General features: G+C 41.0%; 2 protein-coding genes across 4 annotated transcripts in view; one reads left to right on the forward strand and one right to left on the reverse strand.

Moving 5' to 3' along the window:
* The window catches only part of C5_2H5orf22 (chromosome 5_2 C5orf22 homolog), a 409270-nt gene extending 405075 nt beyond the window's left edge, over positions 1-4195 (reverse strand). The window contains exon 1 of one of the 2 annotated variants that reach the window (XM_085607073.1): positions 3937-4195. In XM_085607073.1, coding sequence (XP_085463199.1) covers positions 3937-4098 — 162 coding nt within the window. In that variant the 5' untranslated portion in view covers positions 4099-4195. The remainder of the gene's footprint in view (positions 1-3936) is intronic. The other variant, XM_085607074.1, reaches the window with a different exon arrangement.
* A 680-nt stretch (positions 4196-4875) lies between these two features.
* Positions 4876-26585, forward strand: part of DROSHA (drosha ribonuclease III) — a 533090-nt gene continuing 511380 nt past the window's right edge. Inside the window, exons 1-3 of one of the 2 annotated variants that reach the window (XM_085607071.1) lie at positions 4876-5039; positions 20768-21835; positions 26189-26269. In XM_085607071.1, coding sequence (XP_085463197.1) covers positions 20769-21835; positions 26189-26269 — 1148 coding nt within the window. In that variant the 5' untranslated portion in view covers positions 4876-5039; position 20768. Of the gene's footprint in view, positions 5040-20764; positions 21836-26188; positions 26270-26585 lie in introns of both variants that reach the window. The other variant, XM_085607072.1, reaches the window with a different exon arrangement.

Here is a 26585-nt window from a genome sequence, read left to right on the forward strand (position 1 = left end):
ATATTGTGGCTACACCATGCGTCTGATACGTTTAGAATAATTGGCTATTTTCCATTTGAGTCGTGCTAATATACTGTTTGGGACATTACAAAATGGCAGCCATAAACCGTTGATGTGAGACACAGACATATCAGACGTTTTAAAATGCTCGTCCAACACGCATAGTTATTAGAATGATCCAAATATGGTGGCCACAAATTACAAATATTGTTGATGTTAAGCTATAATATGTGGAGAAAATCGCTTCTCGCTTCTATTGTTTGGTTACATAGCAAGAATACACATTATGGAAATGTATGATCCACCTTTTAGACATTACAAAATGGCAGCCTTAAAATGTCGATTCAGAACAATTATATCGGACGTTCTGTAATCCTCCAATATGATTAAAATTACTGAACGTACTATTGGGACCATCCAAATTTGTGTCTATACTATGCGTTAATGACATTTAGAACAACTGACTATTCTGTACTCGAGCTTACAAAAATTGACTGAGACACTATAAAATGGTGGCAATGTAATGTTATTTGGGCCATTTAAATATGTTATTACATTATGCGGGTGTGACCTTCAGAACAACTGATCATTTCAAACTCGAATATGTGAACATATTATGCGTCTGTGACTTTTAGAATAATAGACTATTTCTCATTTGGGCTTGTACATATATCGTCCAAGAGACATTTAAATGGTGGTAATGAAATGTAGGTGTGTAACTGAAACATATTGGGACGCTCTTATGCTTGTCCTATAGATATTGAAAAACTGATGTTATTTAAACGTGGCGGACAAGTAACCCAAACATTGGTGATATATATGTAATTAATTGTATGGGGAAGGACGATACCTTTCTCGGATATCAAGTTATGTTACTGACATCTTAATACAATTTTGATAATGTCCCAAATTACATGGACCCATTCAAGACTAGATACAAATTAGATATTGACTATATGCAAATATAGCGGCCAAAGTACATAACATTTGTTTTACACTGTACATAAATACATTGATAGTCTCTAGCTATTAACCCTTCAGTCATAAGATGTACAGTGATGATATACTGGTGTAAATGCTACAAATAAAATACTAAAATATAAAATAAAGAATACATCTAACTATTGGTTATGACCAACTAGGTGCGCTGGAAGACATGGGCCAGAATGTATTCTTGAGGAATCAGAGACAACAGCAATGGACTGGTAAACAACATTTATACTATTATGGTTTTTTCTATTAACATTTAGTTTCTTATAGGTAATTCAAAATTAGTAGAATAAATCAATAAAAAGTGGCCCCTCTATTACAGATCAAAATCCTGTGACCTGACCTATAGAGAAGATACAGTGCATTATAAATAAGGAAACCAATAGATCAAGGTAACAAATACTTCAACTTTGGCACTGTAATGTCCCCACAATTATGATAATGGTCTGTACTTTCCTTTTTGCTCCCCTAGTGTACAAACGTAGAAAATATTTTATCCCACAACTAGAATGAAAGACAAGAATAAAGAAAATTGAGGTTTTCACCTAAATCTCTCAACCTACGTGTCTTCATAACATACTGATATGATTGTTTAGTGATCACCTTAAACATATATTTCTTTTATCTATTAAGCAAGCATGGCATGAATTTAATAGAGATCATACACACAATTAAGATAGCCCATTGATTCCAGTAGTGTTGTAAGTGAATGGATTTGAATTTTTTGATGTTTTGCACATGTTCAGTATTGAATATCGATATATGTAAGTTCGTCTGTGTTTTTATGAAGTGTTGTAAATATTGTAGTTTTAAATATGTACATATTATCTGTGCTTTGTAGCCCTGAAGAAGTCCCAAGACGGGACGAAACGCGTTGGCTACTCTTGGAGGACCTAATTTTTGTGAAGAATTTCAGAACTTACAAAAACATCTCCATGGATCTAATTGTGATATCTTAATTTTTATGCATTATTGAAATCGCTTGAAAATAGTGGGTGATGATCATCCTTTTGCTTATGTATGTGTGCATTTTTGTTCACTATTTGGGAGTTAGGAGGTTTTTCCCCTTGATCTTTGCCCAACTAGGATACTATCCTTATAGAGTAACATATGCAGTATTTTATGTCTAAGGTCTCCTTTGTAAATCATTCGATATGTTGCAGTGTTTGAAAGCTTATGAGGTAAGTACTAGTGAGTTTTGTTCTGACATGGCCTATCAATTGTTGACTGCATTACAGAAGCCCTTCAAGCCTGTAGCATGTGCACGTGGCCACTTTAGCTAGGTGGATGTGTTAATTATCAGAGGTTAGGATTGATACTTCAATCGTTGGTGCACATTCAGCTGAAGGTGCCATGGCCTTAAAGTCCTTTAAGTTAGGGTCCCGGTTGGATGATATTCTGGAAGCAGTGGACTGGCCGTTCGAATACACTTTTAAGTCTTTTTACTATAAACCTATTACAGATGTTGCTTCTGTGGCGGTGGCTTAGCTTTGAACAAGCATAATAGAAGCCTCCAACCCTGACATCGGATTTTAAAAAAATCTATCATAAGCGATAAGAATTTCCAATTCTATTATGGACACAGAGGCGAGGATTATCCCACCCTAGCTACGCATGTATATGAATTTATACTGTTTGGATCTACTGACTGATGATAAGTTCCCACCCTGTCATATTTTCTAGGGGGTGGAATTTTCTTAATGATGGCCAGTGATTGCGGCTTCAGTGTTCTCTTTCCGCTTGGGAAACAATGAGAAGTAATCGCAAACCTAGATGAGTTTGAGACGTTTTGGAAGTTCTCCTTTGTTTATTGCCATCGGCAGGTGTTTTTTGTCTTCAGAAGAGGTCTTCAACGCCCTGGAGCAAGGGTCTTTGAGCCAAACTCCGGTTGAGTCCTGTGGTTCATACAGTTCATGGAGGGTCCTATGGTAATATTCCAGAGTTATGGACAGCCAATTCACATTTTTGGGCACAGAAAGAGGACAGAAAGTGGAGGTTGGGGGGGTTATATATGTTTGAGGGCTCTATGATTGGTACATGTGACTATGGTGTGTTCATAGGAAAGGTAGTATTTTTTATTTAACATTCTTTATGGCTGCTGTAAATATTTAAGAAAGAGAAGCCTAATCCTTGCTTCGGTTTCTCTAATAGAATTGAACATTCTTATTGCGAATGCTAGAATTTGTTTTACTCGCCACACATCAAGAGGCAATACAAAAAATATAGCACAAGATACAACACAAGCATAATATACAATAACCTTTAGTAAGAATGGCCCACATTACAACAAACTAATAACAATCAATATCCCTGCATTAAAAAAAGCCTTTGGATTTATCTGCCCAACTTTATATTTTATTTATATAGAAATATTATTAGACACTGGGTTATGAACAGATACATTCAAGAATCAAAGATCCTACCCAACAATTCTCCAGATAGTAATTAATAATTGGTTATTTAGTTAAATATTTATAAACCGGGACACATATTAGTCCCCACAACCAAACTTCACGTACATAGATATGAATGCAAAAAAATGTATCTAATAGCACTAGTCGAACAGCGTTAATAGTATTGTTATAAACACAATCGCAGAAACTCCATAAAGTAAAATGAAGAGAGTCTAAAAAGTGGTTGGCAATATGTACGACGAGAAGTCCTCCCGATTTAAAATTATAATAGAATTGAGTTTAAGCCAGGGCGTACATTAGTTCGGCTCCGCCCAGAGAAAACAAGTGACAGCAGATTAAGAGCGGTTTAAATTTAATATAAACTCAAATGTTTGTATTGACGATGAGTGCGCACCTAATCAGGCGCAGTGCTACTAGTAAAAACTGAAAAGAACATTGGAAGTAAAACATACACATCACAAATGCATGTGGCAAATCAGTCCTCGTTTCGCCTTGACATCATACACGTATTGTATCAGGAGTTGTTTCTTACCAGTAAATCAGTTAGTCCAGGAAAGGAGAGCCGCTGACTTAGATGAAGGACTACATGTGTTCTTCCGTCGATGAAGTAGAAGAGGGACAATCGTGGTCGACAAGCGTGGTATAGAATTGCTTGCCCTTGGCAATAAAAAGGCTGCCATCTTGAAATTGCCATATCTCCCGGGAGTGTTGAATTCAGAAGCTTAATACGTTGAAGGACGGAAACAAAACAAATATAACTATACGTTAGGAGTAATGCCAGAGACTGCGCGTGTTATGGAAGGTTTTTACAACATGGAAGAGGTCGAACTTGCCAATGCAGATGAAGTGTTTAGTTGTGTTCTCTTCAGCTGCCGTTTTAGGTCAGGCAGTGAAGGGCTCGATAGGCGCTTTAGCTTTCAATTAACATGGCCGTTATCCTTTGCGCGTGCGCATTGCGCTGTTGGTGTGTGTGTGGTGTGGACGCAGAGAACTACCTTTCTGACATTGTACCATTCTTTCACATACAAGAGGAGATTGAAAACCCATTGATGCGTGATATTAAATGTATTTTCTTTAAGGACATAAGGTGCACGAAGTCGAGACACCCTTAAGTAATGTCTTCGTTGCGATCATTTTGAGGACGTGTCGCATAGTTATCCATAAGGAAGAATATGCACTTATTCGTCTAATGCGGTTTTTAATTCGCTGCCTTTCTTGCGCTAGAGCTACCCGGGGCGGCCATTTCAGGGTCAGGCTCCATGGATCCACACTCTACAAAGGGGATAAGATTTAAGCTTTTATTTGCAAAGCAACGAAAGAGGTTCCTTTGCCCTGCAGACTGTTTCGGTGTGTTCACAGTGGGTTGTAGTTTCCTTGGTTTTGAGTGGTTTTGCATTCATCCAACCACAACAGGTTCCTCTTTTAGATTTAGATCCAGATCCTTTCCAAAGGGCGGTGCTTCCGGCTTGTCGATCCGGATGCAGTTGTGTGTCTCTACGACGGTTCCTTCCCGCTTGGCTCGCTTTTGTGGTTAGGGCTGCTGGAGTAGGGTCATTGAAAGGCCCACGGAGCCTCCATTCGTTTCAGGCTTTGCCAGTCCTTCCCTGCCCTTGTTGGGGCCGGCTGTGGCGGCAGGTGAGCGTGCGCGAGGAGGCTGGATGTGTTGTGGGGCTCGGTGGTCTCGAGGCCTTGGTTGCACGTTATCGCGCGCTTGCACAATGTTAGAACTAGGGACTTTTGTGACTAATGGGGGAGGGGGTGACATTTCTAGCCGCCATCCATCCACACCTGGCTCGATCCATTTAATTCATTCTCAATGAGAATTCATAGTGGTAGATGCCAGACAGAACAAACCGTACCCGCCTTGATTGCAGTAAGGGTTTATATTTAGTGAAGCGTCAACTCGCACGTTCCCTTTTCTTTGTACTGCTACTTGTAGCTTTGGTTACCTATAAGAATTGTCGCGCAGTCCTAGACAGACCTTAAGAAAAACCCAGGTTTGGTCGAGATGTACCAACTTCGCATATCAGACGGGTGGAAATGACGTTTGCGGTCCGAAAAAAGGAGCTTGTACCGTCTAACGGTTGCAAGCACATCAAAGAGATTCCTTTGCTGCAGAAGTTTACATACTCTGCAGCTCTTACATAGCTCCAGGGCATAAAAGATTGAGCAAATCAATTTTGCACACTTACCTGTTTTTTCATGTCATAGTGGAGAAAAGCAATTTTCGTTTTGTATACAATCGTATGGAGCGAAATCATCCTTTCTACCGCTTTTCTAAAGTGTATGTATATTTAGAAAGATCGAGGCAAAAAGTTAGGCCCCCAACACCAGTGATCAGGTCTCTCATTGCGGACGTTTGAACATTAAACCCACCCCTTAATGCATTTAGGGGCATATTAGCAAGCACATCGTTAAAATTATCGCCGCTTTAGCAGCAGAAAACTGTCCCTAAAGCGTTGATAATATGCCGCAGAGAATTCCAATAGAAGCCCATGTTGACACCAGAACATGGGCTTCTATGGAAATTCTCACGCAATAATTTTAACGCTGTTTCTTGATAATATGCCCCTTAGTCTTTATAGGTCTCGCCTGAGCTAGCGCTTTAGCGTTGCTTTGGCGAGAGCTTTAGTAAGCGTTATTTGTAAGTGCAGACTAGTGGCTTTTCAGGCCTTTAACTACAGTGCATGAGTGCCGGGCGCGTGCACCATTTGTCAGCCTGCTGATCACTTTCGCAGCCGCTTTTGATGATCTCAGTAAGCCATGCGGCCACTGAGAACAACAAAGCGGCCGCGAAAGTGCACACCGTTTGCCAGCCTGCATGTTGCTTCTCACATCCACCCCCTCACCCATCCCTGTGTTGTTTCAGCACTCACCCCCCCCCCCCTTCCATGTTACCCCGTGTAGCTCACATTCTCTTTCATGGCCGTCGCCAGAAACCCAGATTGCAGTCTCTCTCGCTTTCTCTCTCTCTCTCTTTCTGTCTCTCCTGCTCTTTCTCTTGCGCGCTCTCTCTCTCCCCCTCTCTCAATCTCACTCTTTCCCTTTCTCTCGGGGCCCCACGCACTACGGAGGCTATTGTTACGTCGATCCCGTCTTTGTTTCAGACTCCATTTCTGTCTTGTTCCTTTAGCTTTCCACCGTCTTTTTTTTTTTTTTTTTGGGTCGGTTCCCTCACTTTTACCTTCGCTTTATCACTCTTGTCTCCTTTTCTTTCTTTCTTCTCTCTTGTTTATTTAACGACTTTCAAAATGCAATGCTCCAAACGTCCCAGATCCCCCGCAGACCCCTTATCTCCCTTTAAAGCTCTGCTGGCTCTTGAGTTTATTATCCTCACGATTTCCTCATCCATGGCTGTCGGAGGGAGAAGTGGGGGTACGGGGTCTGACGCTGACTGCAGCCATCCCGCCGGGTCGCAAAGCCTGCCATAATTCAGAAAGGTTGAATGAATGCAGCTGCCACATATCTTGGTTCGATTTGCCTGCCTATTTATCAGTCTATGGCTCTACGTAATTTCCAAAGATGATTTTACAGCACTTTCAAGTTAGCTCAGTTGGTTGAGTAACTGCTGCGAAGATCCATATGTAACTTGGCGATCAAAGGAATGGCTTGTGCAAAACTACCTTTTCTAATAAGCCAGTTTGCAGCTGCACTTTGTAAATGGTCCAATATTAGAGTTACTGAACGTTTACTCTGTATAGCATGCTCCACAGATAATTAATATAATGATCATTTATCAATCAGTTGATAACTGTAATAGCATTTGAAGAAATGCAAATTTTTCAATTTGGAAGTTTGAGTGTGTGAATTAAACATTACTGAGTTCTGTGTAAGAGGTAGAGGTCCTCGGAGTCTTAATCGCTCCCGTTCTTCACACCTCTTTCCTTTACCCACTGACCCATTTACATTATGTGCACTTTGTGATCTGCATGGTACATGTTCTTTGCAGTATGCACACTCACCCTCTGAGCAACCTTTCCATGAATCAAAACTTCCACTAGACAAACTCCGATCTCTCTCTCTCTCTCTCTCTCTCTCTCTCTCTCTCTCTCTCTCTCTCTCTCTCTCTCTCTCTCTCTCTCTCTCTCTCTCTCTCTCTCTCTCTCTCTCTCTCTCTCTCTCTCTCTCTCTCTCTCTCTCTCTCTCTCTCTCTCTCTCTCTCTCTCTCTCTCTCTCTCTCTCTCTCTCTCTCTCTCTCTCTCTCTCTCTCTCTCTCTCGAACATTAATCACCGAAAATTCCTGGAGGCCAGGAACGAGGTAGCAAACACTTTATAACCATAATATACTTGCCACCCAAAGTCAGCACCCGGTGCGAACACACCGGTCGCACCACCCTAGAACTGGCACTTCTCAAGTGTCCTGTGACCTCAGTGACAGTCACTGTTGCTCTAGGGTGTGCGGCTTCATAAGCCGACCCGCGAGGTGAACTTCAGTATGGATTGTGGTGGACAGGCCTCCAAGGTTAACCCACACTTGCCCCCACTAGGATAAACCTGCTGGTGCTAAGACTCCAGGGTTTCTATGGTCTTGCAGGGCCTTTTTAGGTCTAGCATGGGAATGTGCTCCCTCAGGAGAGTGGTCTCGGGTACTGGTCATGAAGGCTGAACCTCGTTCCCCAGGTCCAAATTCGGCAGCTCTGACCATAGTGCCACATCCTCTCCCCCACTTAACACCATACTGCCCCACTGAGAGAAACTCGCACGGTCTTCAACTACAATCCAATTGTGCCCTGCTATAAATACCTGGATGCGACTCAGTTCAAATTACGCACTAGACAAGAGCAATACACTGCCTAAAATAACGTAACAATGTCCTGGAAAAAAGCAAAGGGAATGCAAGATTAATTTAAGCATGTAAAATGTAAGCAGGAATAACATGGTTAACTTAACACATTTACACTCACTATTCAGAAATCGGTGAGTTTTGCCTGAAAAGTTAAAGACATGACTACAGGGCCTGGAAGGGACCCGCTTTAATGTCCATCGCTTATATCCTTACAAAATGCATGCATTATGGTTTAAAAAGACCACATCCGTGAACACCGGGCTGCGGTACGCATTTTGTTTTCCAATCTACCCATCAATCCAGCATCTTCAGTAATGGTGCACTTACTCATTCAGGGAAAACAAGGCTGTTCAAAGAAAAGATAAAACAAAAGTAGCTCTTCACTGGCAAACCCTGTAGAGTGGCGCTAATGTGTTTGGGTGTGAATAAAATCAATCTGGCCGCTTTGTGAACACTGTCTTGCTATATTTAGTTATTTATTTATTTTTCATAGTTGAACCTTTTTATTTCTCTCCATCCTGAGGCTGTACTTTGGAATAGAATAATGTCAGGAAAAACATTTGCATCAAAAGTATTGATCTTTTTTGGATCCATTTCACAGGGGAACAAATAAACAAAAGGAGGAAAAAGAGGGTGAGAATCCGTTTCTTGAAGTCACGGTTTTCAGTGAGGAGGAGTGAGACAGAAAGAGGGAGAAGAGGAAAACAAACATAGGCATAGCCAATAGGTCTCGCTTTTGGGACCTTATAAGTATTTAGTTATGCAGCATAATAGCCTTGGTGCATCAACATCAACTGTTGCATGGCTAAACACCTAAGGTCCCAAAGGCGAGACCTATTGGCTATGCCAATGCTTGTTTATTTTTACGCTCCTGCGCTGACATATTCCAGAGGACTTCCTGCGAAGGAAAGCAGAAGTCGGCATGTGGTATTTCACACTAATAATACAAACGCACTAATTTGAAGACGTTTTAATTCTACAATTGCTCGACTACACAGTTTTAAAAAAAAAGATAAATTGCACGATTCCAGGTGGCGTCTATTGTTTCCTCGTCGGAACCTTATAGTTATGACGCTATCCCGCGTTGAAACGTTTACCGCTTTTTTAATTGTAGGCAATGCTTTATAACTGCAAGAAAATGGATAACTCAATCTAGTCTATCATCATTTCGGCCAAATTACCCACGCGTCTGCACACGGGTGTGCAACTATAGGGGGATACCTTCTAAAGCAAACGTGCCCCCATCAAAGATTTATTGACTTTGTTGTGAGTTAATTTCCATACTTTTTCAAAGGTGCATTTATGAATTGTCCCTTTGTGATTTGGTATTTCTTCCTTGATACACTGAAAACATTTGCGTGCATTTTTACCCTTCTGATAATCAAAGCTCAGAATTCACCCTATTTAGCTAGTGCATTAACACCTCAAACAGCTTGTTTATATCCTTTGTTCCACAGAAGAAAATCTCTTGTTCTAATTTTTTACGTCTTGCCTAGAAAGTGTGTTCGCTGTTCCTTTGAGACCTTTTGTTTTCTACTAGTGGTCTCAGAGGCTGCCCATTGTTTAACATTTGTAGGCTTCCTTCCTCTTCATGTTTGTCCCTCCCCTGGTGCATGGACACGTTACTTGTGTTCCCCCTACTTCTTAATTTTGCATTCTACAAAAGCTGTCTCCCTCGTTTTCTTGCCCACACCCATGTTCCTTCATCCACACAGCCTCCCCTGTCTGCCTCCTTGTCCCCAGCCCCTCCCTATCTCCCTCTGTTGTCGTGAGCTTGCCCCCGGCTTTACCCTCTGTTGTCCATGTGTTTGCTCCTTCAAGTGTTGCCTTCTCCATGTCACCTCCTGCCCCCTCCATCCTGCTGTCACCACCTGCCTTCCTGCCGCCTTGCGCCCTCGTCGCCTCCTGCCACTTCATCCGTGTCACCTCCTGTATCCCTTCGTGTTGCCTCCCACCCACAATAAAAAAGTTCACTGACGTGAACAGCACTGGTTTTCTCATAGCGCTTTTTCCCCGCATCCTCCATTGTCTGTGTTGCCCATTCCCTTCCTTTGTGTTACAACCTTACCCGCCAGCAATTAAGTCTTTTTGACATGGCCAGTGCTGGCTGTGTCATAGTGCTTCTTGCGTCTTACCTAGACAGCGCATACCCAATCTGTGCAAGACATTTTGTTAACATAGTGTGCTTCCAGCCCAACCATAACTTACCATTTGTTAGCTTCAGCATCACTCTAATTTGCTATGCACCTGTCTGTCACTGCATGCCTGCGTCATGTCCTCTTGTTTGAACCTCTACTGGAGCATGGGCCGAATACTTGTCCTTCTACTGCTCCCTTCCTTGAAATTCCTTTTTTTTGTGTGCAAACTCCAAATGGATATTTTTTTCAGGCTGTCTCTCCTATCACCTTCTCGAATACCAAGGCATTTGCATCGAGTAACTCCCCTCTTTTTCCCTCCCACCCTCCCCGTCGGGGTAGCCTCTTTTTCCCTCCCACCCTCCCCATCGGGGTAGCCTTTTTTCCCCTCTCCGTCGGGGTAGCCTCTTTTTCCCTCCCACCCTCCCCGTCGGGGTCACCTCTTTTTCCCTCTCCTTTTTCCCTCTCCGTCGGGGTCGCCTCTTTTTCTCTCTCCGTCGGGGGTAGCCTCTTTTTCCATCTCCTTTATTCCTCTCTGTCGGGGGTAGCCTCTTTTTTTCCCTCTCCGTCGGGGGTAGCCTCTTTTTTCCCCTCCCCGTCGGGGGTAGCCTCTTTTTTCCCCTCCCCGTCGGGGGTAGCCTCTTTTTTCCCCTCCCCGTCGGGGGTAGCCTCTTTTCCCCTCTCCGTCTGGGGTAGCCTCTTTTCCCCTCTCCGTCGGGGGTAGCCTCTTATTCCCCGCCTCTTTTTCCCTCCCCGTCGGGGTTGCCGATTTTGTTTTTTTCCCCCCCAATCCGCCTGGGTAGCTGCTTTCTTCCACCCCTGCCTGGGTAGCTGCTTTTTCCCACTCCCGCCTGGGTAGCTGCTTTTTCCCACTCCCGCCTGGGTAGCTGCTTTTTCCCACTCCCGCCTGGGTAGCTGCTTTTTCCCACCCCCGCCTGGGTAGCTGCTTTTTCCCACCCCCGCCTGGGTAGCTCCCCCCCCCCCCCCCCCCCCAACGGGAGCCTCCTCCTTTTTTCCTCTCACCCTCCCTGTCGGCTCTTTTTCCCTCCCATGTTGCTTTATTTCCTCTCATGTTGCTTTATTTCTGTCCTGCCCCTATTCGTTTTTTCTCCCCTTTCAACAGACAAAAGGGGGGGGAAAGCAGTATGACGTGGCTAGCGCTAGGTGCTTCATAGTACTTTTTTTCCGTTTACTGTTCTGCTCTCCATCCCCACCTGACCTCCCTTTCACTACCACCAGTCGCCTGACAGTCAATAGCTTGCCCAAAGTTGATACCCATTGCCTTTTCCAATTCTTGTTACTTTCAGATGCGCCTCACAGTAGCCATGTTACTGTACAACGTGGCAAAGAAAAATGCAATGACAAAGTCAGTAGTGCCATTGAATGCTTGGTATCATTAACCCTTGAGGTCAAAGAGTTGGAGCTTCTAGAACACAGTCATGGTCATAGGGTGCTCCCTTTCTAATACACTCTAAATTCAAAATAGTGGTTAAACCGTGTCAACAATTTGTTTATGGTAAGACTAAGTGATTATCAGGACAGTCCTGCTGTAATGGGATTACTCTGTTTGGTTGTATGTGCTCAGTTTGTGTTTAATTCGGCCATACATTTCCATATACAAGATAACAAAGACATTTTGTTTTTTATTTATTGGAAATGCAAATAAATGCATTGCTAGAAATTTAAAGCATAAGCTGTGGATTGAATTGACTTTTGTGATTGCATTCTCGACATAACTGGAACTAAAAATGAAACTCTGGGCTAAACTATCCAAGTGAAACACTCCAAGCCTCCTGAAAGGCCATTGAGCTACCCTATGCTTACACTTTGTTCAGGTTAAGATAGGGAACTGGTGTAAGTTCAAGGAAAAATGCAAAACTAAACTGTCTCAAGCAAAGCTGCGTGTTGACCCCATCATATTCAACTTATTCATAGCACACTTGCACAACTCGTAGGCTCAGGCCCCCACTCCCCCCCCCCCCCCCCCCCCCCCCGCTAAATTGGTATCTCAGTATTTACTGGTATTGTAATCTGTGGACGATTCAGCCCTACTTAGCAAAAGGCCTAGAGGACAGCAAAGCTCTTAAACCATCTGTCCACTTACCGCCCATTAACATGTTGGAAGTAAATATTGAAAAAACTAAAACGGTGGTTGTCATCAGGAAATAAACAAGAAAGTATCTTGGTGTCTAAATAAAGTGAAAATTGCTACAACAGAAGCATACAAATAATGTGGCTTCCATCACCCAGGGACTTACTACAACCATGAAAAAGTTCTAGAGCATAGAGCTATCTCTCTGGGTTATGTTTACAAGAATCTACATACCACACTTCAGTGTCCCTCCCTAGAGTCTTTATCGAAGGTAATGAGAGGCATATTGAATCTAACCTTGGCTTATGGTATAGCCTCCCTCCAATAATCAATAGCTGTCTAGCTTGATACAACGATCTGCAAAATCTAGCAGCGTTTTTCACCTTGAACCGAAAGTTTCACAAGTTCAGATTAGATTGGAGTTCGGCTTTTGCAAACAAACTTTAGAAAGACAATCATCACTAGTTAAAATCATTACTAAATCAGTCAAGTAAAGAAAATGCCACAAAAACGAGTAAGTTAAATGGTCTGAGAGAGATTTACAGACCAGCGCGGACACGTCCCCCTACCATAACTACAATAACCAGGAATCCGCGGGTCTCTTAAACAGTGAGTTTAGTTCTCTTGCTTTTGTTTGAGACCCGCGGTTTCTGGTTATTGAAGTATAGAAAATCCTCCAAGCTATCTTACCTGGGAAGAAATCCGTGAACTGAGTGATTAAAATCATGGTTTTGACCCTTTGTAAGGCACAGGAAAAACAATCAACGTGAAAGAAGCATGGGATAGCAGAATAAATCATGGGATAGAGGAACAAATCAAGCATTTGAAAAAATATGTATATATAAAATCTGTTAAAACGCTATCCTGGAGGATGAATAAAAAATCTTTATCAAACACTCCCACGCCTGGACTTTAATAAACTTATACACACAGGAGCGCGAAGCAAGATTACTAGCAAACTCCAGCTACTTCAGAATGATTTTGGCATTTTTCTCTGCAAAGACCAGTCTCCATGAATTATAATAGAAGCTGATAAAAGATGTAGGTTGGATCTGCAGTTATTGCATGGAATTAGCACTGCATTTCCTTTGTGCCTTTTTACTTATTTAGATCAGTTGCGAAGGTCCTGCTTCAAATATACGGGCATGTCAACAAAATCTAATCTCATGCCTAAATGGGGAAAATGTACATTTGAAAGGCAGATTTGTTAGGGTTCTTGAGTGCACGCACCTGCCAAACCTCTTAACTTGTTATGAAATTTGGCTCCGAAAAAGATCTAATAGTATACAGGATTTGTATATTCCAACTTTGCACAATGCTTTTATTTTTGTAATGATTTTTATTATTCTGACAAATTCTCTATCTGGAACTTAAAAGGACTCCAGCAATACAAATAGAAGAGGACTGTAAATTATTTGTTGTACCAATTAACCAACTAAACAATTTGAAGGATTTATGAGTAATGGCACACTAAAAAAACTTCTTCCAGTGTACTACTATGCATGCAACTGAATCTGAGTAACAGTGTATACTTCTATTAAATAGATTTTGAAAAAAATAATTTAATATAGTAAGCTAATGATTTTAGAGACTATGACCCTAGTGGCATAATTACTTATGGCATACAAAAACAAGCATTGGCATAGCCAATAGGTCTCGCCTTTGGGACCTTATAAGTGTTTAGCCATACAACAGTTGCATAACTAAATACTTATAAGGTCCCAAAAGCGAGACCTATTGGCTATGCAAAGCGGCCCTGCGGCCGCGAAAGTGGAAGTGATCGCGATCGCAATGAAACATCAAAGAGGCCGTTCGGCCGCGAAACCGAAAGTAATGGGGGTAAAGTACGATGCGCCCGCGCACATGCGCTGTGGCTCTAGGCTGGCCTGGTAGCACTTTTTGGAGCCCTCTCAATAAGTCTCGCCAGACCAGCGCATGCGCTGGGTCAGGCGAGACCTAACAAATAGGGGTTCAGCCTATTTTACTGGTCTAGAGAAGTTGCTCACAACTATGCTCTTGTCCTAGAAGGAAAGCTTGAAGTATTAAAAAAGGAAGTAACGTTCCTTGCATTTTATATTAAATGGTAAAAGTTTTTGCTAAGTACATGCTGCTTTATTAAAAGAACTGCATTAACCGAAATCATCTTATTCCTAGCGAGGAACCTGACTTCAGACTGAATCATTTTGGTACAGATGAGTAGCATGCTTTACAGTGAAAAGTAGAAACTTACTGTGAAAATTAAATGTCATATCTACACATTAAATGCCGAATTTGTCACTGCTTTTGATAGTGTAGACCTCTACTAGACTGTGGCAAAGTATTGAGATTTGGATGTTCCTGACTATGAATTATATTTTATTTACACCATAGAATTCTGATAAGGACTCAAATAACTGAATGGGAAAACCCTTACATGTTTGCGCAATAATGTGCTCAAACAGGTCTACAACCATGTCCCTCTCATGTTTCTTCTATACATTCAAATCTAATACATAGGCTACAACAGGAAATGCAGTACTCTGCTCATTTCAAGTTAATTGTTTTGGATTATTTTTCACATTTTTATAAATCGGCTGAATTGTAGCTGTGTATTAGATGTGAGCACCTGCACCTAATGTTTATGTGCACTTATTTAAAGTTGCATTTACTTTTGAAATCTGTCCTTGGGTTTTGCAGCACAGAGTGATGGACTTCCCTTTCCTTCCCTCAATTAAAGAAAAAAAGGAAAATAACTTAAGCAATGTAGCTTAACCCATAATCTATTTATCATAAACTGAACAAAGAAGCTGAAACTCTCTGGGTCATTATAAATGATGCGATTAAATTAGAGAGTTTAAACAACAATTTCTCAGTATATTTGAATGTCCTCAGTAAATTGGGTCGGAGAGAGAGTAAAGCTAAGCTAATGTCCGGCACATACTCTGGAAAGGTTACTAGGATGAGATATCACATTTTGTAGATAGTGGACCTGGTCATGATATTTTAAAAACCTGCTCACCAGAGTAATTGGGTGATATCTAATAACATAAGTAGTTATAGATCGAACTGTACGCACTTGTTTTGCTTGCCAGAGTTTCATTTGTAGTAATTCAATACAAATCATGTACCTCATCTCGCAAAACTTTTTCAGAAAGCAATTTAAAATTTCTCAAAATATCTTGGCCGAGTGCTGGCTTATATCCAGATCAGATCGGGAAGGGGGAATAGCATTTAGTATCACCTTCCGCATCTCTTCACAGTCTTTGTTTACAATCGAACAAAGTGCCTGCAGTCAAATTAGGTGCGTACAATATCATTTTATTTAATCCCAACAGCAATGCCAACCTGTTTCTCATGAAAGAGAAGCATCGTTTTCTTTGGCAATTCATCCAGAAAGTTCTTAATAAATATTGAATAGTTACTTATCCCATCATAGGTTACAATGCCAAAATGTTAGACATAGGGATGGGTTTATTTATAAAAAGGAGAAAGTTAATGCCTTAATTAGGTTACTCAATCATTTGTATGCTGGCTTTCGTGAAACAATTTAACTATAGGCAGCAATCAATTGAGCTTTGAAAGAAACATGCACGCGTTTTTTGTTGTAAATTACACTAAGGAATGCCTGCCCGTGTTGGGTCAATTTGACGCTGATAGTCAGAATTTTAGTTTTTGGTTTCGCAGTCCTCCATAAGAATGTTATTTGTCCATTTTATATGTTGTGCATCTTTAAAAGAAATTAGTCTTGCAAGCAATGTTTTAGTTTTTACGTGTACGGCAGAAGCATCTTGCCCAAATATTTTTTCATATAAATGTATTGTATGGGACATAAAAAAAGCACCTCTTGTGCACAGTCTGATGTTTGTCATGCTGTCTTATAAGTCTTTCACATTTCAGGATTAAATATGGAAACATAAAGTCTTCAGGTAGCAATTTCGCTTCTGAGGGTCTAGTGAGGATTAGGCAGAGTGAGCCATATGTCTTGCAGGTGTTTCTGAGATGCAATTCAGTCATGTGAGATAACATTACAAGCTGATGTCTACAGGGAGGCTGACATGCTATCTGTCAAAATTGACTCTTAGTCTGGTGGGTCTCTGAGCGTCATTGGCAACAGACCGCATAGCCTTGCGGGAACATTGCGAAATGTATATCTGGCGGGAACAATAGGTTTGTTGGCGTGCTTGTAGCAAATGTTTTTTTGCTCATGGAAAATTGAAAATCGCAAATGTTTATTTGCTTGTGTAAATCTGATTAGTATGTGCAAAATCCTAAAACAGTTTTTCCCTTCACACTCCTTGCTACTCACCTTTTAAGAATGGGGTTCTGTCCATTTCTAAAAAGATTTCCTCTGTAGTTACAAGTAAATTAACTTTTCCAGGGCAGGAAGGGGGTGAATTCCCATAAGCATGCACGTTTGTGAGTGTGTCCAAGCTCTCAAGGCAATCCAGGCCAGAAACTACCACCACATGCCTATGTCCAGCCCCTTTGAGTAGTTTTGCTCACACATCAATGTGTATATTTCGAAAATGTATTAATAAGAGCAAAACCAACTCTTCCACTTCTATATTAGACATGTACTCCTAAATGGCTTTGACTCTGACGTTGCAGATTTTATATCATTAAAACATGTAAATGACTAGCCACTGGTACAATGCTAAGCACATGCTCACAATTATGGCAATCACGGGAAGCGAGGCACACTAAGCTGAAGTGATTTACCTAAGAGTGTTGTCAAGTAGAGAAGTTGGACTGTGAGCGGTCTCGTTGATCCTCGGTTGGCTTGTTGTTCCTCATTTGCAAGCTAGCTACTGTCCCACAAGTATAATCTGGATTTATTTACAATAAATGTATGTGAATTATTAAAAGTAAAATTGCCAGAGCAGTTCACAAGCTACTTCTTCAGAAACTAAAGTTAAAAAGAGAGCATTTGTACAATTAAAAAAATTGGTATTCTGAACTCAGCTGTTATCACAATTAAAGTGTTGTCATATTTAGAGCACTACCATAATGAAAATAGGTTGCCTAAACAGATCTCATTTATGAATTGAGTCCCTGCATATGCATAGCCTGTGAATAATCAAATAGTTGATGCAAATAGATCACTTGTGTGCGAATCCAGGATAACCGCAAAGGTGGCATAATCAAATCCTTGGTAGAATACGACCCCTGAATTAGTATGTGCCCTGATTTATGACTCAAAGGTTAAAATGTAGTCTTTTGAATACCCACTGAGTGGGTGGGAGGGGAAGTTGGTGTGGAAGGAAAAATGTGTACACATCTAAATTGTAAGAAAAAACAAGTACATACCTACATGATCACAATATGAACAGGCAATATATCATGCCTTAACCAAAACATATACTGCAAAGGGGTGTTCTTAATGGTGAGCTAAATTTGTGCAGTGCTCGTGAAGATGAAATGCACAAAAGCAATCGAGAAAAATTATAAAAAGCTTGCTATACGATGATGCAAATTAAATGTACGTTGGCAAACAGTATACTTTAGGCCTATTCGTCTCTGCATTTAGCCAAGAATTAAAATGTGTTCTCGTCGACCTGTTTGACGATGATTTAGGATTGGGTCTTTGTGGTAGCCAGTTTTTTTACCAAAAACACTATTTTTCCATGCCGAATTCCAGTGTGTGTATTCCCCCCTCCCTCTTTCCATGCTTCTGGGTGCATAAATTGTTCTGCTGTATTCGGGCATTTCTCAGTGCCTCTCCTTTGTAGTGGAATTTGTTTCCCATGCTTCAGAATGCAAAATTTTGCCCAAAATCCATATTTTTCAAGCAGTATGAAAACCTATTTTAGGTTTACAGAGGCTTATTTTTCCTTGACTTGAACAGATCTTACAATGCCACTCTCACAAGGTACCTTTTGGGGTCCTTTATGCTCATTTTCCTTTTTCATTTGAACCCGCATGTCTTGTATCCCTCGAACTCCTTTGTGCTTTTGGACCTCACCTATTGCCCAAAATATTTTTGGGGGACATCCTACATTAAGGTGTGCACCATCTACATACAGTCTACTCAAGCTTTCCCACCAGGGTTGAGAGCCGTTGATTGAAACTTAATCCATCTTAAACTGCTAGGGTGCTTTGCCGAGAACTTTGCATCGCAGTCTAAGTATCTTGGACTGGAATGTTTAGAATCTCAAACTGTCCTTTATGGTTTGTCTTTGATCTTGGATTCTCTATTATTAGTGACAATGGTTTGCCATGAGCGGTTGGCTCCGATTCTTAATTTTAATGTAATATTTTTAAATAGTCATGACTTTTACATATAAGATTTTAGAGATCCCAGCAGTACTCGGCCCCCCTTTGCACAATTATATTTTTCTCTTTGGGTCAGAAGTAGGCAGTTCTCCTAAGGCTCAAGTAAGTCCATGGCACCACTGCTCAGTTGGATGGATGCAGACCAAGAACAGCTCCCTTTACTAAATTCGTTGGAACTGGTTAAGAGTTCAGTTGTTGCAGGTACAATTTATTGTAGGTAATTTCTAGATCAGTGTTTCCCAAACTGGGGTCCGTGGACCCATGCCCAGGGGGTCCCCAGGCAGCAGTTTTTAAAAGTACTGCAAAGTTCCTTGTAGAATTAGCCGTTTTCGAGCAACAATAAAAGTGTCAAGATAACACCAGTGATTAATGTACCTACTGGAGAGAGATGAAAGTTTTTTGTCCAGTGGCAGGTTTCACTTATCTAATGTAGCACAGAGGGTTAATATGCCTGTTGCAAAGAACGCATATCATGCATTTTAAAAACTGTATTTTATGTGCATAAGTCAGTTGGTTACTGCTTTTGTCACAGAGATTCTTTTGTTTCTCTGCAGCTCATAAGAGACAATCATAATTTAGCACAGTGACCTATAAACTGTCATCAAAGAGCTGCTTACACACTGCATGGTACAAATTAGTAACTAATGTATTTCCCAGTCTTTCATTATCCTGATGCTGATAAACGGGTTTATTTGGGTGGAAATACATTTTTATTGTGAAAGTCAATGCTAAGCACTGTGTTATGTTCCGAATCCTGAGTTTGTGCTTTTCCAGACAAGCACTCTTTAAAAATGCCTACCAAAATGAAGGACATGTGAATCCTACACCTTGTAGTCCCTTTTGCCTTATGTAACATTTTCTCTACACTCATTTACACATGATTCATTGTGTCTATATGTGTGTGATGTAAAGTGCTCTGACATCCTACAATGGTATGAGAGATGCTATAAAACAAATGAAATAAATGTGACAGATGTGCTATGGAGAGATGAGAGGCACTGTTGAAGGGTGACAATAAGGGAATCATTGAAGAACCCCAACAAAGACTGTTGTATCCTGGTGCATATTAAGGTCATCATTTACTAGTCTTTAAAAGCTAATACAATTCAATATATAATGATAACTGTGTTGTAGAATGCACCATTGATTCCTAACTTTTCTTGTGGGGAGAGGCCACTCACTGCACTTAGCGTGCACTGTATGGGGACTGGTCTGAAAACACTTGCCAGGGCTGCTGGGTTTCCACTCTGGCCCTGGCAGGAGCCTTGTACTGTGAAATAAAACTCACTATGTAAAGTTAATAACGGAGATGCAGCACCAACCTTCCCATTTCATTTTCTAGTTTCTTGCAAACTCTTTGAATATAAAATCCTTAGTAATTAGAGTATTTGTTTTTGCTTGCACATGTGTTTATTTTTTTCGAATTACTCTTTTAATGTTTGACATTTAAATCATACAAATTGCTGGGGGTCCCCACCTTCCGGTGGTGAGTCAGTGGGGGTCCTCAGGAGTCAAAAGTTTGGGAACCACTGTTCTAGATGTCTAGTATGCAGAGACTGTTTCATTAGCATGCTATATCAATCTCATCTGACAAAGTATGCTAAATCCTTATTCACATTAAGGCAGTACCTTAAAGGACACATATTGGAACTTCTACTGCTGTGATCTTGAAGATTGCCTTTGCTTGTAATTCAGAAAGAACCATTGCACCTCATTCTATTCTTCTAAATTCCAAAAGCAACAATAATTTTGGGTAACTAGCACGAATTCCAAGTAGTAAACAAAGCCATCGTACAGATATATTTGAGAAATATATTGTAAGACAACTGATCCTAATGCATTTTATAATCCCACTGCTAGTACTTGTATGTGACCATTTAAATTCCAGCATGCACTATGTGGTCCTGTCTTTGATTGGACTTGTTCACATTTAGCCACTCTAGGTGGTATAAAATGTGGACATGCTTTTTGGTGTATATAAAAAAAGATCTTTCATTTTGGTGTGTTCATTCCCATCATCAGAATTGCCTTAATAATGTAGATATAATGTAAATTACTTTCCTTCCTATCTTTTTTTTTTTATCTTCTCAACAAGTAGAATGTCCTACCATGGTGGACAAAGATTTCACCGTGGCCATGGAGGGCCTGGAATAAGAGAAGCAGCACAGACCTTCCGACCACAGAACTTGAGACCACTTCCTCCTCAGCAGCCCTCAACCACCCATTACAACTATGGCCAACCAACTGTTGCTCCAGCAGCCTTCACTGCTCCTCCAAACATTACAGTCATGGCTCCGCGGCCAGAGTTTATAACCTATCCACCACCTGTGCCCCAGACACAACCTCCTAACGTCCCCTACATTGCTCCCCGTCCTGAGTATATTCCCTTTCCACCACCAGTGCCACCAGTACCACAGAATACTCTTGTCCAGCTTCCTCCAAGACCACCATTTCCAAATCCTCAAGTCCGGCCGACATTTCCTCAGCCTCCAGGCTTTCCCCCAGGCCCACCGTCTGTGCCACCTCCCAATAACATTCCTGTACCAGGTGCTCCAGCAGGGCAGTCTCCCTACCCTTATATGATGCCCCCTTCTATGCCACTGCCGCCACCACCCATATTACCTCAACAGGTTAACTATCAACCAGTTTATGCTGCAAGCTATGCACAGCAAACTTTTCCCCCGCCACCACCACCTCCAAATTTTAATAATTTCCAGCATAGCTCCAATTCATATCCGAGTAGCAACAATTATTATCATGCAAGTCAGTACCAAACCGAGAAGTTTCAAAATGAACGAAGGTCTCCAGAAAGGACCAAGCAGTATGATGATCATCGTCACAGAGAATATAGTCATATTGAAAAGCACCGGTCTGACAGGGATGGAGATCGAAGCGACCGGGGGAGGAGCCCTGACAGGCGTAAGCAGGAAAGCAGTAGCCGGCACAGATCAGAGTATGACCGAGGAAGGACTCCGCCACCACGGGGAAGGACTCCGCCACCACGGGGAAGGACTCCGCCACCACGGGGAAGGACTCCGCCACCACGGGGAAGGACTCCGCCACCACGGGGAAGGACTCCGCCACCACGGGGAAGATCACCTTCTCATGGAAGAACACCCTCACACGGAAGAACACCCCCTCGACACAGAAGTAGTGAACGCAGCAGGTAAATCATTTCTCAGGCACATTACAGACCTGTGATGTGGTGCAGGTATGAAAGTGGTATATGCTTTATATTTGTGCTTTTATTTTGTCACCTAAACATTTTTTCCCACATTTTTGAACAAACATTTGAACATTTCACAAACACAATTCACTTTTTGGTGTTACACACACATATCTACCTCCGTACTGCAAGAACCCACCATGCCAGTGTTTACCACACCAGTGCCAGAACGGGTGCAGTGCCTGTTATGTCAGCCACAGAACTCCTCATAGGAAAGACGCTGTCACTACAGGATCATTTTGTGTTGTCAGGTTTATTCAGTTGCACGTTTTGGCGTTCTGCCTTTCTCAAGTATAACTGTGCCCCACCACACTTCAATACAAATACCTGTGCATCCTTGACCGTGAAAAAGATTATAAGATCATTGCACAAATCGTGTATAAAACCTCCATCTTTGAATGTCTAAAAAGTTATGGTGATATTGGTGTATTCACATATTGCATTAACCGTTTGGTTTCTGTTGATATGCATCAATTAACAACTTGTTAAGTTTGTATAATTCACCCATTCCTTAACATTGATGGTTATAACAATTAAAATGATCCAACTAACATTCTTCCATATACTCAATTCGAAAATTCATCTGTTTGGCTATGACATTTTCTTAAGTTCAATGAATACAATGAAAGTGCATATCATATGTCAAAGTGTATTCAAAAATGAACGTAATGTATATTATACTTGAGACTCCTATTATTGTGTTTTTTTCCCGATATCACAATCGATGTTAAGCTTGATTAGGCCACTGTGGTCATAGTTAGCAATCCAGCGTATCAGTATGTAATTCAATGGTTCAATCAGATCTTTATTCAATATATACAAATCCTAACCAGAAATATACAGGTTCTGTAATCATAATGTCCATATATAAAGTAAATTAAGTATATTCCCTGTGGCCACAGCTCACAAATCCAGAGTATCTATATCTCCTCGAGTAACTCAACATGAACTTCAATAATAAAGAAATATAGTCTAGTCCATTTCATGACATCTTTGTTGGTATTTAGTGCTACGCATAGAAACCAAAGGTTATCGGAAATTTACACATTCTAGGCAGGAACTAACACGATTTTCCACTAATGTCCAGCATGAGAGGATGTTATGGTAATGTAGTCCAATTCTATAGTTAGAAAAACCAGTCAGTTCCTCATCCGTGTTATGTCCATGCTGGTATTAAGTGTTGAGATCCAGATAATATCTACTTTCTAGCTGTCTCAGTAATTTTTCACGATCTCCTCCTCGGTCGTGCTGTTTAATCCTGTCAATAGCAAAAAAATATTACTAAAGACCAGTATCTTGATTATGCATGGTTATAAAATGCCTTGCTACCAGATATTTATTTTCTGGCCTTCTAATGCCCTTGTTTTCGAACACTCTTTAATTTACCGGAAAGAAGGTACTCCCTGCATACATTAACTTACATGGAAATTTAAAACCATTCATAATAGTTAGAAGTGCATGTCAGATTATAATAAATGTCTTCTGCCTATGGGTAGAGGATATGAATCTCAATTTGTGCTTGTTTTACAGGCCAGGCATTTTGCACATCTGAAGAAAACTTGTGTTATATGTATCTCTAAAATGACTAGCTTCAAGTGTGTTCTTCAAAGAGTGTGTTTCACTATTAGTTATAGTGGGATGTTGGTTCAAGCTACTAATAAAATGCCAATATTTTTAAATGATCCATAATGTCCTTTCCCGCCCTCCAATATGTACATATTATCTTTGGTTGCTGACTCTGTTCTCTTCTCTTTTTGCTGAATAAGCATTGTTCTCTAGTTAGTAAATCTTTTTATTTATTGGTTCCCTTAAAACCTTATTGTGATACCCATTTTTTTTTAACTCCTGTCCATAGGGCAATTTAATATTTTGTAAGTAGAAGTTGTTCTGCAGCTACGGTTGGCTCATGGGAGCTCACCTTAAGGAATGCTCCATCTAAACTTCATAGAATAAGTACTGGCATGTAAATTGTATTTCCCACACACTTTCATGCTGCTAGATATGGTCAACTTCTGCCTAATACACTAACAAAATGATCCCATGCCTGGCTTTTAATTTCTTAGTGAACACTGGTTCATCATTTAAATCTCACCCTGCTGGCAATGAAAAAGATTTTTTTTTTGTTAGAACCTCAACGACTAGTAGTGGCATATGTCATCTTCTGATCTCACCCCGGTCCCTAAAAAATCAGGATGGGTTCAACCATATTTCAGGGAGAACTTTAAATGTTTATTAGGCCATGGCTTTCACCAGAATACGCAAACAGCCCCGGAGTTTATTCCAAATTAGATGTTACATGCAACTCTGACATGCATGCATTGTGAGATATTACTTGCCTAAACTTGCTGCAGTGAGTCTTGATACCTGTATTGGAAGAGAACGTACAACACAAACAGTTGTGACGAGGTTAATATAAAAAACATAAATTTCATTGTGGTGAAGTTCATCCATGACTACATATCATTTATGCCAACTTGTGCTTAGTGCCAAGACCACACATCTCAGAAGTACATGCACTAGAATTTGTATGTAGACAAACATACTAAGTAGTCATTTGAGCCAAGTATGCCATCTATAGCACACGCAGTTGCGCTAAACATAGCAAACCGTGACTAGTTGGAATAATTTCCCATCCTTTTTTGTGCGAATGTATGTAAATGATGAGGACTTACCTAACTTGGGAATCCTCTATTGCCGCATGGGAGGAGGCTTGGGGGGGGGGGGTCTCTGTAGTCACACACTGCATATACAAGTAGTCAAAAGGAGGAGGTGCCGATGATCCTGTTTAATTACAGGAACCAGAGAGTAAAGCACAATAGTTATAAAGTACGGGCCGATATCAAGTATTCGAGAAGTAAGGGCATAAGACTCCCAGAGTAGTCACTTAATTCATCAAGAGTAACATCCCCATGTTTAGCCTACTTCCAGTCCCACACTCCAACCGGCTCCTAGTCCAACTGATGAGTCATGAGCAGTATTTGTAAATCCTGCTGGTTTTTGTTTTGGCCCCATGCATGGAGACATAATGACGTTATAGCTGCGTGCGCTGATCAGGGCCAATGGGGTTTGTAGTTATTAAATAATTGTCTCGATTAGCTGATGTCAGGGAGTCTCCCATCCTCGCCGGGCATTCTATAACGACTTGTGTGGTTAAAAGAACAAAAAAGAAAAATGAAAACGCTTTGTCCAGGCTGGGTCTCTGTGGCCTCATATTTTCATGATATATATATATATATATATATATCCATCCCCAAAAATTGCACCAGCAAAATTAAGGCCGCACTCCTGCTGCAGGTAAGGTAACTCCCTTTATTTAAGACAACAGGCAGCTTTCCATCCCGTTTTGGCGTCCTCTAGGCCTGACGCGTTTCAGAGATTTTTCTCCTTCCTCAGAGGCCCAATATCAAACCGGAAAAGTATTTGCAAATCCACAGTTCCCTGCGCTCTTTCCAAGTTCTCAAAATTGGCCTCAGGTGTGCCTTTCATCATAGTTGCTGTTCCAGTGCACGCTGGTAACTGTAGTTAAAATTAGGCATCAATTTCACCCTCTAGTGTTTTCCGATTTGAAGCACTTTATTTGCGAGGACAAATCAAAGCCCATATTGAGCCCCCGGATGGGACTCTGCCTGCTAAATTTAAATCTCCTGCAGCGCCACAACCAAGGAGAATGTTCCCCTCGAGTGGCCCCTTGATGGCTTGAAGAACTGATGCTTGTGGCACTGATAACCAGGGGATATTACATTGAAGCCCCCATTATCAATTAGCATATTTCACACGAAAGCCGCAGTTCCTACGCTCTAAAACAAGTTTGGGCGCTTTTGTCTTATGGCTGACATTTTGCATATTGCTCATGCTGTCGCTATATCCGGAAACATGTAGGAAACAGTGTCCAGCTGTAGTTGCAGTAGAGAGCTGGTCAATGGGAGAAATACTGTATAGATAAGACCTCACCAACTTGGAAGGAAGCACTTCTGTACTGATACATGCACAGGAATTGAGGCAGTATTACTCTGTTATATGGATTTTGTGTAGTCGTTTCACATTTAAGGCTATGCCTCCATTTAGTTATAATTTAAAATGTAAAGAACTTGTTTACCTGATGTAAATCCTCTTGTAGGACTGTTTTGATATTTAATGGAGTAAAGAAAAAGGTTTCTCTTTCGGAACTCGTGATTTTAGCTGGTGTCAGTACATTGTCTATTTTAATAGACTGCATTACATCTGTATTAACCCCGTTTTACTCAATGAACATACTGCTGTTCACAACAACTTGTTTATCTTAAAACCTTGAAGGGAGAGGCATCGACACCGCGAGAGCCGAAGATCGCCGTTTGCAGAAAGATCTTACAGAAAAGAGTACAAGCGAACAAAAAGGTAAGATGCGTGTTTGTAACACTATGTCCAGCTAGTTTGGCTTGTGATTTGCCACAGGTTTCACAAGTTAATTATTTTAATTTCTTTAGAGCTCCCAAGTTGCGCCATGACAGGATTCTGATTTAGCGCTTTTGGGACGTTTTTCCTACCAGTATTTTGCGAATTAGATTAAAGGATGATATAATTGTGCACTTGCTGTGTCGAAACGTTAGTGTTGGCTGAAAGTTACACGTGTGCTCGGTCTTTACCTATTTGCCCCCTTCTTCCCTAGGAGATTCTATTTTTGGCCTCTCTTCCACTGTGTATGCCCCATTTA

The sequence above is a fragment of the Triturus cristatus genome, chromosome 5_2, assembly GCF_964204655.1.
Source record: "Triturus cristatus chromosome 5_2, aTriCri1.1, whole genome shotgun sequence".
NCBI lineage: Eukaryota > Metazoa > Chordata > Amphibia > Caudata > Salamandridae > Triturus > Triturus cristatus.